Source organism: Solenopsis invicta, chromosome 3, assembly GCF_016802725.1.
Source record: "Solenopsis invicta isolate M01_SB chromosome 3, UNIL_Sinv_3.0, whole genome shotgun sequence".
NCBI classification, from domain to species: domain Eukaryota; kingdom Metazoa; phylum Arthropoda; class Insecta; order Hymenoptera; family Formicidae; genus Solenopsis; species Solenopsis invicta.
Genome location: NC_052666.1, coordinates 31196381 through 31215132, shown reverse-complemented (window position 1 = coordinate 31215132; position 18752 = coordinate 31196381). Strand labels below are relative to the sequence as shown.

The window sequence follows — 18752 nt, the reverse complement described above, 5'->3', positions numbered from 1 at the left end:
ACAAGTTATTTGTACTTATTAAACTTGATAGGGAAAATTTAAGAGCTAGAAGTTAAAATGAAATTTCAATTAAAAGTTAATTCTCTAATTTGAGAGTAACTTTTTCAAGTGACTGCAAAAATCTATATACATTTTTCTGCAATCTATTTAATCCTTGTTTTTCTGTCTTGGAAGAAGTTAAAATATATATTGAGAAATTAACATTGTGGGATAAGAAGTGCTTCGTCGCTTCTTGGTTTTTTTTTAAAACTTTATCAACTTATACCGCATGGCGCACACGTGCATGCGATGGCGCGAACTTTGCGGCCGTTCTATATATGTTCTGCGAATTGAGGGAGAGGGGAAAAAAATACATATCTCGATCGAAAATCGATATCGCCACGTCATATCGCGATCGGCACGAGATTCTCACAAAAGCTGGAAACCTCTCGCCGGATCGCCCGTCATTCTACGAGGAAACTTCGGTAACGCGGATCCGAGAGCGCGGGTGCGCGGATCCGAGAAAAAGTTCGCGGCGATGCAAAATCGAGATTCGCCCGTCGGTCGGGTAGTCGTCGGCGAACTCGTTGAGTGCTCGACGCACAAAAGCGCGCAGATTGCGCGTTACATTTACCCCCTCACCCCCCTCTCTGCTCCTCCTAAGAGGAGTTCGCGGGTAAACTCGGTCGCAAAAACGCGGAATCGGAAACTGCGACGGGCAGATCGCGGCGGCGCCCCTTTCGCGGGCATTGGCCCGTTCGACTTTTCTAATGCAATTTTTTGTTGCGCGATATACCGCGAATCCTCTTCCCATCCCCCCGCCTGTCACGTCGGAAGAGAGAAAAACCTACTCCCGGACAACTACCCGCGAAAGTGGCTGCCCTTTGAACCGAATCGATTCCGACCGGCAAACCGCGAGCGGAGGGTGCGATTGAAGTTCCGAACTACTTTGGGGAAGGCAAACCGCTAAACGTTCTTCTGGTCTTACGACTTCCCCGCAAGTTTGCAGGAGTGTCTCCGAGTGTGTTGACGATGTTATTCACCGCCCTAGCTATGTAATCTACCGCTATTATGACGATGTCGGAATCAGGAGATGACCAGCGATTGTCGGTCTAAAGCGGTCAGAGAATGAAGATGAAGGAAATGATATATAGTGTTGCTATTGCACGATACCGAATGAATATAAATGACGAATAGAACTCATAGTCATTCTATCTACACGTGAAATGCACAAGATTAACATTTATTTAATTCGCTACGTATTAAAATTTATATCCAGCGCCACGGTTAATATCTTCTTAGTTTTCGCGATTTTAAATTTTGTCGTGAAAATTTCAATGTTAAGTAGAACAATTGAGTAAAAAGGTATTATTAAAATAATACTAATAAATTTAAATTAAGAAAATGGCTATACCGGTCGAAAGCAAATCTTAGTGCTCATTAATAATTTTCTAGATAAATTCTTAATCTTTTAATTAATGTAATGTAATTTTGTTTTATATAGTGAAATATTAAAATTAATAATATAATTATATTATTTAAAATTTGAATAAAATTTGGGAAATTAAGATAGTAGTAAATTAAGATTAGATACCCTATTGTATTAATTAAAATAAAGTAAATTAGAGATGAAGAATAGTATTATTGGAAATTTAAATAATTTGACGATATTTTAAATAGAGGAATTTGTTAACTAATTGATATTCCACGTTAGAAGGTACCTACAGAAATAAATTTTATATTGTTGTTTAAAAATTATTTTAGTAGAATGAATGATTGATAAATGATTGTATGTATTTACAAATTCCCCCAAATTCTGCGCGCCGCATGTTTGCCGGACTTTAAAACGCAACTATTGAGTAGAACCAGAAATGTAATATCACGAAATGAAATTGTTAATCAGTGTAATAATTTTAATGTCAACAAACATCTCTGCGATCCGTCGTTATCCCGAAAACTAAAAAATTTGTTGCGAAAAGTAATATTAACTTTGTTAATTTCTTCTTTCTTTTCTGCTTTCAGAATTCCACATTGCTCTCCGTGTGGGAGGACAACAACGTAGTAACTGATATAATAGTGGAAAAATCGCAGCCAATCGTCCAAAGGTACAAAATCCCAGTTCCTGGTGGCTTTAACGCCCAAGTGAGACTTCTGATACCACCCGGCGCTGACCTGACCGGTGCCACCAAGTATCCTATGCTGGTTTACGTGTAAGTTCTTTTCCGACAAAATCTCTCTCTTGGATAAAGGTAACGCGACTGCCGCTATTGTTTACCTCTCATCGAATAATTTGAAATCGTGTGCTTCTTTTGTTCGATCACGTTCGAACGTATAAAGAAGTATATAATACAATTTATATTTTCTATGAATTAAAATTTCTCTGTGCAGTAGCAGGGTTATGCGAAATGTTTTACACGAAGAATATTTTTTAACGACGCTCAAGTTTATTTATGTGAATCTTAATTATTACTCGATTGCTGTTTTATGTGATTTTATATTTTATTTTTTATACTTTTCGTTTAATCCATTTTAATCTCTGGCACTCACTAACATGGTAAACGTAAATTAAAATAAGACTTGTTAAGACTACGCGCGAGGGAGACGTATGTTCGAGGTACACGTTTGATTTCGCGAACGCTAAAAAAATTACACCGAACACGCGTGAGCCCTGGCGATTGATCGTGCTCAGCTATCAAGACTACTTTCCAGCTATCATCCAAGTTCTTAAATTGCGTCGTTTTTCGGCGTCGCGTATATCTCGGCGTTCACTTAAAAGCATCCATATTTTCCGCGGCGCGACAAGAAATGTGACAACGCACTCCGCGGGCGTCATCAATCGGTTCCGTCATAATGCACTCGCGAGATAAGCGTAATGGAGGAGCGGTGACGAACGTGCGGCAGCGGAGCGTAGTCCGTGCACCGTGACGTGAAAACGAAGCTCTCCTTTACGTGGCCTGAATTAGGGCGAGATGTAAAACCACGCCGAAGCGATGAGTCATTCCGTATTCAGTTTCACGAACGAAAACTTCAGCAGCTTCCCCGATAAAAGCGGAGCGTTATCGATCGACTCACGATCGTATTTCTTCTAATGACGAAAAAAAATAGTCGAAATAACATGATCGTTAAAAGAGGGCTCGGAAACCAAACGTATGACGTTCCACTTCGCCATTCCTCTCCACTTTTTCTTCTTAACCTTCTTAATTGAGTCTTTTTATTTTAAAATACGGTATACCTTTAAATCATAGACATTTAAATATATAAATGTCTATGCTTTAAATACACATGAATAGTTTCCTACAAAAACCAAACAACTTCAAAGAGTCTAATTTTCAGGAAACCTTTCATCTTCAAACCGTTTATTGCAAAAAATTTTTTTTAGACACATGTAATAAGTTTAAGAAAGAAGCTGCAAGCTTTAATTAAAATTTTAAAGCCCTATTTAAAAATCACAATAAAAAAAATATCTGCACTTTATTTGATTTTTACGGGAATTTTACATTTATTATTCTATTTATCTCATAATGTTTTACAATTACCTTTAACTTTTTACTTACTTTTTTTAATAATATGAATAATGATGAAAGGTGAAGAAGGAAATATTATTTTAAATATAAAGCAATAATTTTTTCACTTTTTGTTTACAAAATTTTACAAGTTGTTTACTTTTAACACGAACATTTTCTATCTCTTTGTATAAATAATAATTAAAATTTTTTTTAACGTATAATGATAAATAAACATAAACAAAGATTTAGGCTTTAGGATTAATATTTTGAGGAATCTATTAAAGAAAAGTAAAAAAATCTGTGGATTTGTTTTATTCTTTGTTAAAAATTTTGTATTTACTACCTATTTATATTTAAATAGGTAGTAATATTTCCTGCTTTCTGTTTGATTCTTATCGAAACGAAATTGTTCACAATATAACGCTACTGATCGAGACTAATTTGGCTTTAAAATCCAGATTTTGAAAAAAATCAACTTTTTTGGTAGAAAATCCTTCAATTTAAAATGCAGTTTTTATAAAATCATTCGTTTGTGTCAATTAAGTTTATAAAAATCGATGGCGACCTTGTTGCAAAAGGATAATTCTTCTTCCAAGTCGTTAGTCGCTGTCGTGATGGTCAGCGGGATGAGCTTTTCATGTTTTCCGCATTTGGAAGGTGCACGTGTACGCGACAATGACGTCGCTGGCGAGCATGGCGCTTGAGGCCGATATAACTTTCCGGCGTAAATCCTAATAACACCTAATTTGTAGGCGGTCCTGACCAAGCTCGAACTTTTGAAAGTACAAAGAGCTTACGATGGAAGTTGCCGCGATGTCTGTTCCGAAAGTGCAACTTCACGTTGCGCATTAACGGTCAGAAGGAAGACAGTAACGCGAGCATTAGGAACTCTTCGTTTACTCTCTCCTTAGAATAATCAAATTTCAATTTGATAGGCGTTCCGTAAAAACTATATTCAGCATCGAAACAATACGAAAGAATCATTGCGACGCGATGCTAGGCGGAGCGTAATTGAATAACTTGGTTTGGTAAAACTTATTCAGATTTATAAAAATTATAATTTTTTTTTTTATTAAGATCATTACATTTATTAATTAATTATTAATGTATACTTATTATTTATTAAAATTGATTTATCTAATATTTTTTTATATTAATTATCACCTATATATAAAAAAATAAAAACTTTAGAATCCTATAGCTCGATTTATAATTATTCTTAAATTTTTATATTTTGATATAAGGTTTTTTTAGCTTTTATTTTTTTAACATATTATTCTCTGTTAGAAAGTAATCATTTGCTTTCTTTGCGTGAAAGAAAATAGATAAGAAAACATTGATGTCTATAGTAAACCATATAAATTAATATCTTTCACATCGATTTAAATGCCTCATTTATTTGCATTAGATGTAGACTTTTAAGATGCAGAATGTCGACGAGTAGACGCAAAGTTAAACTCATAGAAGAACTATTGCAATTGCAACGACGGACGCGTTTTGTTCGCCCGGCGATGGCGAGTAAAGAGAAGTTTGAGTTTCCGCCGTTCGCTTTATAGTGGAGTAATTGTACTGTCCTCGTGTTTGAAACGGTAGGTATATTGGATCGCGCGCCGAGTTTTCACATATCACAGACATCCGGGCGATCGCTTGTCCTCTCTGGTTTTCAATGAAATTTCCTATACGTTCAGTCTAGATCATCGATCGCAACGCTGAGTGTCCGCGATACGAGACCGTGGGAACCGATTGGGCCATTGACCTCTCTGTAAAATCGGTGCTTTCCATGTTGTTAAATGAGTACCTGTTCTTTCCCGTATTTCTTGTGATCAATGAATATCCCTGTGTGAGTACGCGATCCTCAAGTCATATTCAAAAACATCTCGATATAAAGCCAAAAGAATTAACGAAGAAACAAGCGAGTGCACTAAGTACATGGAAGTGAAATAATAATAACGTTAAATTTTTTGCTACGACACATCGTGAAATCTCTATTGTACTATTTTAGTAGTGTCTAATAGACACTAAAGAAAAATATTAATTTCATTGCTAAGAAATGAGTTTATACAATTTATTTTTTTTCTTAAGGTTATCTTTACAAATAATATTTTCTTTATAATAATCTTAAAATGTACTTATCAAAAAAAAAAAAAATCATTATCAACATACTCTTTCAAAGAATATTATAAAATTTTACTAGAGAAAAGTTAAAATTTTAAGCAAATTAAATTTTTATTTTAACTTAATGTTCTTAAACGAATTATTAAATTACTAGAATATAGAACATATTTTGAATGAATTTGATGTTGAACTTACATAAATTTACGGATATAGAAACTTATGAAATATTTATAATGAGTAGTATTTACTTGGTATCGTGTGCGCATGTGTGTGTGTATATATAAATAAATTGAATTATTTTTCTTAACATTGAAATAATATTTTTCCATGTATGGAGGTATAATATTCTTATAACAAAGATAAATTTTTAATTGTTCGCATACTATCATAGACACATAAAATAAAAATTTTAAGCAGTAATGTAGAAGGGTTTATGAGAGTCTAATACGTGATGAACGAATTTTTCTATATAAAATTGTCTTTAATTCAAAAACTTGCAAAAGTACATTAGTGTGGTAACGAAGGAATGGTTTGGTTCTACTTTGAAGCATCTTCAGTGTAAAATTATAATGAGAAAAATTGGCTCTCTCACGCTTTCAGAAAAAAGCTGGAATAAACCTTCTTTCACTATCAATTTCAAAAATTCTTATCCCTATAATAGTAAATTGCGAAGAGAAAAAAGGCTTTTTCCTTTTTTTGTTTTTTTTTCTTCTTTTTTTCTCAGGTACAAAAAACAGCAAACGTTATTAAGGCTTTAATACTCAACTTAACGACATTAGTACTCTTTTTCATGCGCTTATGCAGTTAACGAGGCTCCTCGCTCGATAAGCACGCGATATCGGTCTCCGTTGCAATACAATAACATCGGCACGATGAAGAACACCGCTCTATACATCGCGTTTCTGGCTGCTGTAACGCAATTGCAACTCGTAAATCTAACTCTTTATCCAATTCGCTTTATTATAAAGACGTGATGTACTCCCACGCGATTACGTCGCTCTCTGCGTTGGAAATAGCACGAGATTACACGTAGCACCATTTACATGCGCATTACATGAGATTACTGCAGATCAGCATAATGTCAACTATACTATGAATTTGAAGTGTGGTAGAAACAGTGACTAATTCCTAAACTATATTTGAGTTAATAACTTTTCAGATAAAATTCACTTTATTTTCAAACCTCATGTAGATTAAAGGTAAAATAATAATATATAATTGAATGAATACGTAGCTTTTAAAAACAAAGATATTGTTATTTTTCTCTTTTTACATAATTTCAAAACTATTTTCTAATCTCTCGAATCTAGTTGGAGAATTAATCAAATAAGAAATATAGCTTAATATCAATTTAGCATTAATCATATATCAATCAATATCTGTAACATTGTAATGATTCTTTACAAATATCGTAAAACTTTCAACTCAGTTATCATGACAGAAACAAATTCATATATAAAGGGAGAAAACGACATGTCACAAAAACTAACTTGACAAATAAACACACAGGTGTTTTAATGAACAAAAAAATATTTAATACAAGATATTTTTTCTCCCTTCAGTATTCTTCACTCTTTCTCTCTCTCTCTCTCTCTCTCTCTCTCTCTCTCTCTCTCTCTCTCTCTCTCTCCTCTCTCTCTCTCTCTCTCTCTCTCTCTGGCTTTTCGTCTTTTCTTATATTTATAGGTTTCTTATACGAGCCAATGTTCGATAGAACAGATCATCGGTTATCATTACGGTCTATTTCGCTTCGATCGCACTATGCGTGTTTCACGACACTGCCTGGTGTCGTATCGCCGTCATTCCCGAGAACATTCGCGTTTATATCACGCCATCCTCGGGATCGTTACTATCCGTCTCTATTTCCGCGTCAGTGTCGGCGGCCTCATCTTGAAAATGCCGTATCAGAAAAGCCATCTTCGTTCTCGAACTTCCATTTCCTAATTCTCGTCGCCGTTTGGCTCTTTTCTTCCGTGTGTTCCCACGTTTTTGAGCCTCTTCCGCAGAAGTGGCACCAAGACTTTCCGCAAACGACCGTTGAGAACGGTAATGAGTGTGGAAGCTGAGAAAATTGCTCGCTAAACAATCAGGATAGTGGCCAACTACATCTGCTAAATCTAATGATGAGATTAGGATTTTTTTACGAGGGGGAAAAGGCCATTTTCGCCAAGTGTATTGCAGATGTCTAGTTAGATTTAATTATTGAAATCATCGCGTTATACCGTATCTTACTTTTTGTTGTATTACATTATATTAATAATTTTATAATTGTACGTATTATATATACTATTTATAAATAAAATATAAATTAAGTTTCTAAGAATAATAATTAAATTTGAACATTATTCATTTCAGCCAACATTGTTATTTTTGCGTTAATTATTGAATGCATATTACACTAATTGCTCTGCACATAAATTGAATGCGCAATTCAAACTTAATTCGGATCCTCCTCAATGAATATTTTGGTAAAAAAAAATCTTTATATTTTCCGTTCATTCTCGTTAATCGTATGTTATTAATTATTAAATGTTATCATATTGCGTTGTTAGAATTTATAGAAAAGATGAATACATGAAAAGAAAAAAACATTAACATGTCATGGATCTAATGTATTAATTATATTAATATAATTATTTTAATATAAATATATATTAATATAATATAACTTTATATTGATAATTTGTAAAAACGAAATGTGCCCGCGCGCGTTTTCTGACGCTATAAAGATCTTTATCAAAATATGCTGTGTGGAGAACACAAATTAGGGTTGAAACCTATATATGCGCATTCTATTTATATGTATATACACTAAAAAAAAAATTTTGTAATAAAATTATTTTCTTGATTAAAATAAATATTAGTTAATATAAAATAATTTATTTTTACACTTATTGTTAGAATATATTTTTTAATTTAGGAGAAATAATGTTTAAAAAATATTTCTTTGAAAAAAAATTTTTTTTATGTTTATAATAGCTAATGTGTAATATACACTCAATAACTTACAAAAATAACGGCGTTCAAACAGAAGATAACTTTCGAATCTAATATATTATTTATGCTCTTCATTTATAAAGTAACTAATAAATAAGGTAATTAATTACTTTTTCTTTTATTACACAATTTTCAAAAAATTGGATACCAATATAAAGCTCAAATAACAAGAATCAAGAAATATTTTCTATTCCAAGCAATTGTAAAAGAATCAAGATTGCAGCATGTAAAATGAACAGATACGTGTACACGTGAAATCGTGAATAGGCGTGTGCGATAAAAGATACCGATAGTACAGCATTCTGACGACCTATGTCACGCAATCTCTCTGCCTTTCAGGTACGGTGGCCCGGATTCGTATCAGGTGACGGAGAAATTTAAAATCGATTGGGGCACGTATCTTGTAACAAACAAAAGTATCATATATGCCGCCATTGACGGTCGCGGTTCCGGATTAATGGGTAACAATATGCTGTTCGCTGGATACCGACGCCTCGGCACCGTCGAAATTGTCGATCAGATCAACGTTACCAGGTAAACCTACAATTCATTACATTTCACTACATTTCGATTTCTAAAAAATTATTCCAAACAAATTTTTTAGTAGAAATGTACACAAAAAAATTAGTATCAAATCAACAATTTGTTTTATATATAAGCAAGAATATAAAATCTTCTTGAAAGAACTTATAATTCTAAATAAACATAATTTGCTTACATGAAAAAAATTTTTCTCTTTATATAAGCAAATTACGTCTGTTTAAGATTATAAATTCTTCCAAGAAAAAAATATATTCTTGCTCGTTTATAAAATAATGAATTGTTGATTTGATGCTTGTTTTCTGTGTGTGCAGTTTTCTTAGACACCCATCTACTGTCTAGTATTTTCATTACGCGCAAGAATACTGCGTAAGAAATAGACAAGAACTTAAATTTCAATGGGGTTGAAGCAGTTTTCCGGTAATAAAATTATGTGTAATTTGCATAGATACTTGCCTAGTATTTATTTAGTATTAATAGATTATTGTTGGTTAAAATACATATGTAGTCCACTGTCCTGTTTTTGTACGATAAATGGATTCAGATTTTGCGCATCCGTTGTGCACAGTAACAGCAGAGCTCGATTGGAATCCCAAGTAGTCTATCAGTTACTAGAGAGAAATTAATACGAGTCTGCCCATTAACCGCACAAAAATTGCGTGAAATGTCTACGAAAGTTCTATAGAGGTTGAATTAATAAAACTCGCTACCGAGTCGGTAAACAGTAAAACTTCTTAATTCTCTATCGGAAGTTTCCCAAAGCAGAATTTACTTCTAACATGTAAAATCTCAAAACTTATAAAACTAAGTTTACTTCATTGGGCTTCTTTCAGCGCTACCAATTCTCCACTAAACCTGTCTTAATGCGCATCCCCGTCCATTTTTCCCCCGAAGAAGAATCTAATTTATAGGGAGCGCCGTCATATTCCCCGACGTTAGAGCGAGGCGCATATTACGTTTACGGCGTTTACGCCACGTTTACACGTAGAAGACGCATTATATCGTTAACCCGAGATTGCCTCCGACGGCAGCCGGCGGGATAGCTCTCGACGGTGATGTTAACGAACGAACACAGGCCATCGCCTAGCGGAATCTGAGGGGCCGAACGAGCTCGTCCTCTGAAAGCGCGGCGAACAAAGTTTTGCTTTAGGACAAACCTAATTATAGGCGAGGCCTCAAAGTGACTTATCACCGCGCGATCGGAGTAATTCGCTAACCCACAAGTTAACTAATCTAACTCCGGGTTTTCCCCCGGCGCGTTCGAGGACCGCGTTTAACAAAGTTCTTTTCACGGAACAGGCACCGTGAGAGAGAGAGAGAGAGAGAGAGAGAGAGAGAGAGAGCACCACCGCCACCATCACCGCCGCGCGTTAACAAGAAGAAAATTGCTCGTACTTTTATCTGAATTTATCGGCTGACCCTCTCCAAAGCGCGCGGCGCGGCGTCGAGTGGCGGGTACCACGAGGAAGAGCCGGGCTCTCCTCTCGTATTTCCACTTAGCTGCCACGAGTAATTTATCTCGATGGTGGGAAAAGGGTGAGAGAAAGAGGGCGAGCGAGACCGGTAGCGAGAGAGTTCTCCACTTATACGACCGTCCATCTTTAAACCGAAACATCAAACTTCCGGTCGTGATGAATAATGCCCATTCCGCCCCGCGTCGCCGCTAGAGGCGAGGTCATATTTTACCGTTTAAACGACAACGCGCCGCGCAACCGCGAACCCGCAAGCTCGACGTCGCGCGTAGACCGCCGCGGCGCGGCGGCGGTTCCGCAATCTCCGCGCGGAATCTCCGGATGGAATTTAGTAAATAGCAACAAGAAATTAGCGCACGACGGCGTGTAAAATAAATGTTGAACCGGAGTGGATACCGTCGCGGACGCGAAACGCGATGAGCTTAGCGCAGCGATTTTCTCCTCGCTTCGCGAAGATTTTATCTCCGTCGTTTCCAGAGCCCTGCTCTCGGTTTTTTTTTCTCCCTTTGACGACTGGACTTCTCTTCGAATAATAATGCTGGAACAACGTTAGAAATATTGCTACGAAATTGCTTTCTCATTGTGCGGTTCTAAACGTTTTAATAACTTCATTATTTTTTTGCTCGACGAACCTTCTCCTTTTTTTTTTTATCGTTGCCCTGGCGTTTCTTGAAGGAAGACAAAGAGTTCACATTTGCTTGTATTAAAATACAAATTACAGTACAAATAGGAAAAGAAAATTGAGTTGCTCATGTAATTTGTTATAAATAATTAGTGATTTCTTTTCTTTGTAGAAAGAATCGTGAAACTTTGCTTTTCAGAATGTCGGTCCAGCGCGAAGTATATAACGTAGATAGAAGAAAGAGCACCTGGGGACACTTCGTGTATTTTAAGTCCGGTACCTAAATATTGAATAGACCAAATGGCGTCACCGACGTAGTCTTTACAATACCTTCGTTGTGATAAACGTTTATTTGAAGAATATTGCCTCATAAATGAAGGGAAAATTCACCAGATACCATAGCTGTCGATATTTGCACTATTATCTTTATCAAAAAGGAATAATCTTGCGCTACAGGTATATTGAAACAAAGCTTGATAAAAGCTGCAGGATGTTTACTACCAGAAAAAACTGGAAATTTTTGAGGGATTGAAAATCATGGATTTTTATAAAATATTATTGGAACTCTGGGAAATTTTTAGAATTTTATTTTTAAATACAAGTTCTCTCTCTTTCTGACAAAATTGTTTCTTTTATCTTTTTTCTTCTAATTTTATAATATAATATTTTAACTTTTTTTTCTTGATACTTTTTTTTTCAAACGTTGTGGAAATTTAGTGAATAATATAAGAGTAATAGAATCTTAACGCGAGCCTCGAGATATTTTATGTTAATTATGATTCAATAATACCAGTTTTTAAAAAAATTATTATTATTTGCTAATAATTATCAAATAATAATTTGATAACATTTACCAGTTTTAGTTAGATTAATCAAACATTTTATTGAAATTATTTTATCGCAGTAAATTTGGTATATTTAACTATTATCTACGCTTGATTATTGTTACATTTTTTTTCAGCGTTTGATCGTCAATGTCGAATGGTATTCGCGAAGACGCGAACGTGTTCTATCTGCACGTTTCCTCGATATTTTACGCCGCGGAGTTTTGCCACCGCATCGTCCGACATACGGGTAAAAAGTGAGTCGCGGAGTTGGGAACGGGCCAAACGATTGCGGACTCGTCCGACTCTCTTCAACCCGCGGCGGAAGCGCGTGGTCTTTCTTTCTGGTCGACCCTCTGTGCGTCAACCCTTCGCGCAACCCCCCGCGCGTTTTGTCTCCTTTTTGCTGGCCTTTGTTCCGTCATCGAACCGACTAACCGGACCGATTAACCAGTTCGTCGCTAGTTGCTCCACTCGCTGGTTCCGCGACCGCTTAATTGGTGAATAACGAGTGACGTAAGCGGCGTTGAAATCCGGAAATCTTGGGGACGCACCCCTCATAAGCGTAATGATCCTTTAAATGGGGAAGAGCGACTAATAATCGTTTGTCCTAAAGGGGGAAAATCGTAGATCCGTGCAGGCATCCGCGGTCGATTTGAAAATTGAATGTGACAGGATTAAGTAATTAAATCCGTGTAAATAGTACGTAAATATCGTGCGAATGTAGACAAGAGAGATGCAAAATTTTTTTTTTAAAGTAATTACTCTTGAGCAGAATTACACACGATATTAATTTTCCGCAGATCTCATTTTTCACTGCTTAGTCAGACTATCTGTGTCACTGGTGAACGTTTGTGTTTTTCCAAGGATTTTTAAACTCTAAAAAATCTGAAAAAATTCTGGTATATTCTTTCAACGTTTAAAAATGCGATTTTTACAATTTTATTATATCCAAGGCATATTTTACTTTTTTTTTGTACACGTTTGAATTTGAAGCAAAATCAATAAAATGCTTTGTTAAGATAAAAAATTTATAACTTTTTTATACGTATATATTTCAAAAAATCCTTTTAGTTACAAATAGGGTTAGTACTTACGAGAAAAAATAAAAAAAGGTATAAATATTTAGTAATTTAAAAATCAATAATTATGATTTATAGAAAATAAGAAAGAAATAGAAAAAAATATTATTGAATTAAAAAAAGGATAAGATTTAAATAGAAAAGGAAAAAATTATTTTCAAAAAATCAGTATTTTATTTTTAAAAAGTAATTACATATGAAGAGTTTAAAGAAAGAGATATATTTAAAAAAACATATACCACATTAAAAAATTAATTTATAACACGTTATTACAAATGCGATGCATTATGCTCAATTTCGACTTCCTCGCCGTCAGTTTCCGTTGCCAGCAAGCTATAAAATTAATCTCGCGATTGCTCGCGAAAAGAACGCATTATTTCCTTTGCAGAGCGTTCTCTTTTGAATATGGGTCTGTTCTTAATTTTGTTTATGAATATTTAAAGATTTTTTAAAAATCATTTTAAATGTATAAATAAAAAAGTAGTTGAATTTGAGATATGAAACTTGTAAACTCCTTTTTTTCGTATTGTTATAAATAGGCTCAGTTTAAATGTTTCAATTTAAAAAAGAAAAAATTTTCTGAAAATACTCTTGGAAGTTTGAATTTATTGCATTTTCCTATATTCGCAAGGGAAAAAATTTAATATTACATTATGCCAGAAATAACTAGGCATTATATTTCTGTAAAATGCATGACACAAAAGTTGTACAAATCCTTTTCTTTGTGTTGTGTGTGCCGCACACTGAAAGAAGGAAAAATATTCCAGATCGTAATTCAAGCTATTTCATCGCTCTATAATAAATTAATTAACATTAAAGGTCCGTCGTACTCTTTAGCATTTATTTTCACCGACTTCGTTATCGCGATCCTGTTTTCAATCCCGTCGAGATCTTCCAAATGATTTAAGAATCCGACGTACATGCTATCGTAATTAAAACGCCAGGAAAATCCTGCAATTCTTGAAATTCGTGCAGCGGATCGGACCGGTGGCGTTCTCGATCAGACAACAAACAAGGGCAACGAGACAAAGGGCCACGAATACCCGACAGAATTTCGTGGGACCGATACGTATTCGCTAGAGTATACGTAACGGGCAAGCCGCAAAACGAAAGAGAGAAGCGTCTCGGTCCGAGTTTCTTCCCTCCCCCTCCCTTTCCTTTCCATCTAGGTTTTTTTTTCTCTTTCCCGTTTCTTTTTTTTTTCTCGTGAGGAGAAATAGAATTCAACGTACCACCGGTCGATTTACGAGGTAAATAAATTTCACCGAGAGGGAACGAACGGGGGAAGGAAGTCTGGGGAAACGAAATCTGCCGCGCGTCGTCGTACGAGGAGCCGTTTACTATTTCTACGGGCGGTCGGACGGTCGGTTGGCCGGCGTGGGCGCTGATCCCGCCGGGGCCATTATTATCGAGCACACGAGAGATGCCAGAGACAATAGCCCGAAAAGATTGGAAGGAAAGAAATACGAATTCTCCCCCTTTTTTTTTACTCGGCGGCGGGAAGGCAACGCGCGGCGCCTCGCGCGTGGAATCCACTCCGGGTTTCCGGAAATCATGAGGCGAGACGCGGCGCTCAATCTGGGAGACGTCTGAGAGATACACGGGTCGTCCCAGAGGTAACATTCGCATTCTTTGCCCGTGTATACCGCGTCCAAATTGCAGTTGATCTTTCTCTAAAGGTACCGTGATGAAATATCACTTTGTCAAGCTCTCCTTAATTCGCAATATCAAATCTGTTGGTAATTGGAAAGGTAATTAAAGCGCAGTTTATGTACCGAGAGAAAAAAATTATTTGATTTAAATAAATATTAGTGCTATTCAAATAATTATTTTATATCAAAACAGTAATGTTTACTATAAACGAATAATACTTATTTGGTTTATATAAATAACCAATAATTTTTATTTGAATCAAATACTTTTTTTTATCAGTGTATGTTTTGAAATGAAATTGTAAATTTATAATAAAATCATGAACTTTCGAAATTTAAACTAAGATAAATATCAGAGATTAAGGAGGATAACAGCACGATTGTAATTATGCAAATTAAAGTGTACAAACTTTAAATCCTTCATTGTATGTAACTTCGAACATTTCGAGTTTCAAGGATAATTCTAAAGTTATCTTCAGCGTACGCGTATTACAGAATCCCATATTCTCAATCATTTGTCATCAGTCTGACAACGACTGAGTCACTAACGGGTTACCAAATTCAAAGTGGCATCCTTCAATTGTAATGTGTAATGTCAGAGGAGATAAAATACTCCCCCTGAAAATGTATATAACAAAGTATTAAAGATGACAGAGCATTGTTTCTGTGAAACTTGATTTCCTTTAAAATATTCTTATATATCAAGATTCATAATTTTAATAATCAGAATAATTTATATTAAAATAATTTCAAAGAAATTTCACGCAATTTGTTTTTTTGAAACTTGTTATATTTGTGAACGTTTCGAAGAAGTTTTATTTTTAAATCTGAGAGCACTAATTATTCGACGATTTTCCCTGACAGAGCTCGGTGCAAAAATAATTTAATAAAATTATTATGGCTGTGGAAGAATCAGATTCTCTGAAAAGTTTCGATAATTATAACTGCATTACTGTAGAAAATTGCAATTGCGTGACACACGATTCATGGAAGGTGATTTTGTGCCACATGTTCTTTAATACGAAGCACATTGGTAGCACGTACAATCGCGCGGAGTGCACGCGAGATAATGGAAGATACGAGGGGAGAGAGGGAAGCAGAAATTACTAAGTATTCATCGATTCTTATCGCAAAGCGGTCGACTATCAGCGCGCTCTTCAGCGAGAGAAGGGCGATTGTCTTTTTACGAGCGCCGCGGCATTCTCTGGCAAAAGAGGGTAATCTCGTAGGGCGTTCCTGCACAATCCATCTAAATGGAGACAAAAGGATCTGTCATAGGCATCTCTTTTGATATTGTTTCGAAATTTATAAATAGGAAGATCCTCGTTTCCTCGAAGATTCTTTTCTCTTATATACTTTCTACTCTTTTTTTCCTTCTTTTTTTTCCTCTTTATGCTTCTACGCCATTTCAGATAAAACACGAAATCATAACAAGAGCAAGATGACAGCAAGTAGAAAGTCATCTTTTAAAGGAAAAATCATTATAATCTCGCTCAATTCACTTTTGACGATGATTTTATGATAAGTGCTGTGGCAATGACTTTAAGACTTCCGTTTACTCATCATTACTATCTCAAATTGTGATATGAAAAGCGAGAAGATACATAATAAAAATTCTTGCAAGATATATTAAAATGGAAATATGTTTTAATAAAACAACTTTTGCAATCGATAAAGTAGACTTACAAAACATATTGAAAATTATCTTTTTGTTTGATTTTGTACGATGTTGAAGAAAAACTTTAAAATAATTTTTAACAAAAAAAAATTAATTAAAATAATGAAGACGGCATTACCGATCGAAAGCAGTTCTTAGTGTTCAATAATTTTTTCTGGGTCAATTCATAAACATTACAAGATTCCTTTAAACTATTCGCCGCATATTTGCCGGACTTAAAACATAGCTTTAAAGAAAAATTCGAATGTAATATTACAAAATTAAATTGCTAATCAATTTATTTATTTATTTAATGTTTGTATGCATCTCTACTATCCCCTCTAACCTCGAAAAACTGTAAAGAAATTATTGCGGACAATATTACCTCGACCAGGGTAATATTTAAAAAAATCGATAATCGATAAAAATCAAAATTAAAAAAAATTACATTTTAAAATTATTGCCATAACAAGAATGTATTATAAAATTAAAAGTGTGTGTGTGTGTGTATTGAGTGACATTAAGATTTTTCTTAAAATAACTTCCACTTGATGTCATCTTGATCTTATTATGATTTTGCGTTTTATCTGGGACACATATCTTTATGAAATTTTTAAAACGTTTAATCAGTTTCGTGTAACTGTGCGAATAATATATTTTAGCTACATGTGCTTCAACGTCTCTTATTTTCGTGATATTTTCAGTGATATTGATTCGAGACTTTTCTCTGCTTCTTGCAGGCATCTGCAGGACAAATTGCCCTTCATTGACCGTACAAGAACGGCGATATGGGGTTGGAGTTATGGTGGATACGCGACCGGCATGACGCTCGCTATGGACTTAAAGGGTGTCTTTAAGTGCGGCATGTCTGTCGCGCCGGTTACGGATTGGGCCCTTTACGGTACGTAATTAATAGCTTAATTAATCGAATTAATGGCGCAACGCGTCAAATGTGTTTAGTTGACAATTATTTCAAACAGAAAGGAAATGATTTAGCACCGTAAACCGGAATTATCTCGTGACAGGACAAACAATTCCTTGTAATTTGTTTAATTACACAGGGTTAATGTAACAGTCAATTTCCGTTTTAGCGGTAATAAAAGTAAAAAGAAAGGACAAAAGATCCTAAAAATAAAACGGAAGATACTCCGTGTGTTATAATTAATACAAAAAGCGGAAAGTGTCTTCTGTTAATAAGGATAGGTTTTTATAAAATTTGAAATAAGCTAGAAAGAAAAAGCTTAATTATATCTTCAGTCAAAACTTTAATTTGTTTTCTGACATAGCTATAATAATTAAGACGTAATAAATAATATAATATAATGAATAATTGCAATAAATAAAAATTAAAATAGAATACGTGTAATGAAATCTTTTATTTACTGAATTAATCTCGATTGAACAATTTGTTTTATCGCCCGATCCAAATCATATTTAAAAATTTAAATATTTAAAAAATATCTACTAAATTTGTACAGCTAAAATTTAAATATATTGGAGATAGAAAAAGTAATTAATCGACATTAGTATTTTTATTCTTCTTCTCCGATATTACTGTAACATCGTTAGTATGCGTTAGTGCGCGCGAAGCAATATTTTTTCACCTAGATATCCTTTGCTATAAACGAACGTTGTTAAGAGAGTTTACTCGCGGAGAATACGGCTTACTTTAAATGACTTATGTTAAGCTCATTTGCCCTCGGGATTCGTCTAAGAATTTTTTACGCACCGTCGTTTTAATGAAGAAAAGTGCGCGTTCCATGGAAGAGACGCGCCACTGCAGCTTTAATATTACTTTTTCAACTGCTTTAAATTCGTGTCAGCATTTACCTCCTTTTGTTAGAGCACGCGAGAAAAATACACGTGATTTACAGGATGACGTTAAAAAGACTTATGCAGCGTCACACTTGTGCAATTTCTGCATAAGATATTACGCGCCACGTGACAACGCAAACCTTTTTCCCCTTTTGTCTTTGTTTTTATACACGCACTAACAATTCTTCTTATTATTATCATTAATAGATGCGTGTTAATTGCTTAATTGCAGATTCGATTTATACCGAACGGTTCATGGGTCTGCCGACCATTACCGACAATCTGCAAGGCTACGAGCAGGGTCAGTTGCTCAATAAGGTGGAAAACATCAAGAATAAGATGTACTATTTGATTCACGGTACCCTGGACGATAATGTGCACTATCAACAGTCGCTTATGCTCGCGAAGGTGTTGGAACAGAAAGACATTCTCTTCAGACAACAGGTACGTTCTCCGATAGAGAGAGAGAGAGAGAGAAAAGAAGATAGAAT

The 18752-nt window shown here is 35.0% G+C and overlaps 1 protein-coding gene across 1 annotated transcript in view; it reads left to right on the top strand.

The window, feature by feature from the left end:
- LOC120357212 (venom dipeptidyl peptidase 4-like) overlaps positions 1–18752 on the top strand; it is a 48584-nt gene that overhangs the window by 25583 nt on the left and 4249 nt on the right. The window contains exons 4-7 of the mRNA XM_039447204.1: positions 2002–2189; positions 8937–9131; positions 17187–17347; positions 18494–18705. Coding sequence (XP_039303138.1) covers positions 2002–2189; positions 8937–9131; positions 17187–17347; positions 18494–18705 — 756 coding nt within the window. The remainder of the gene's footprint in view (positions 1–2001; positions 2190–8936; positions 9132–17186; positions 17348–18493; positions 18706–18752) is intronic.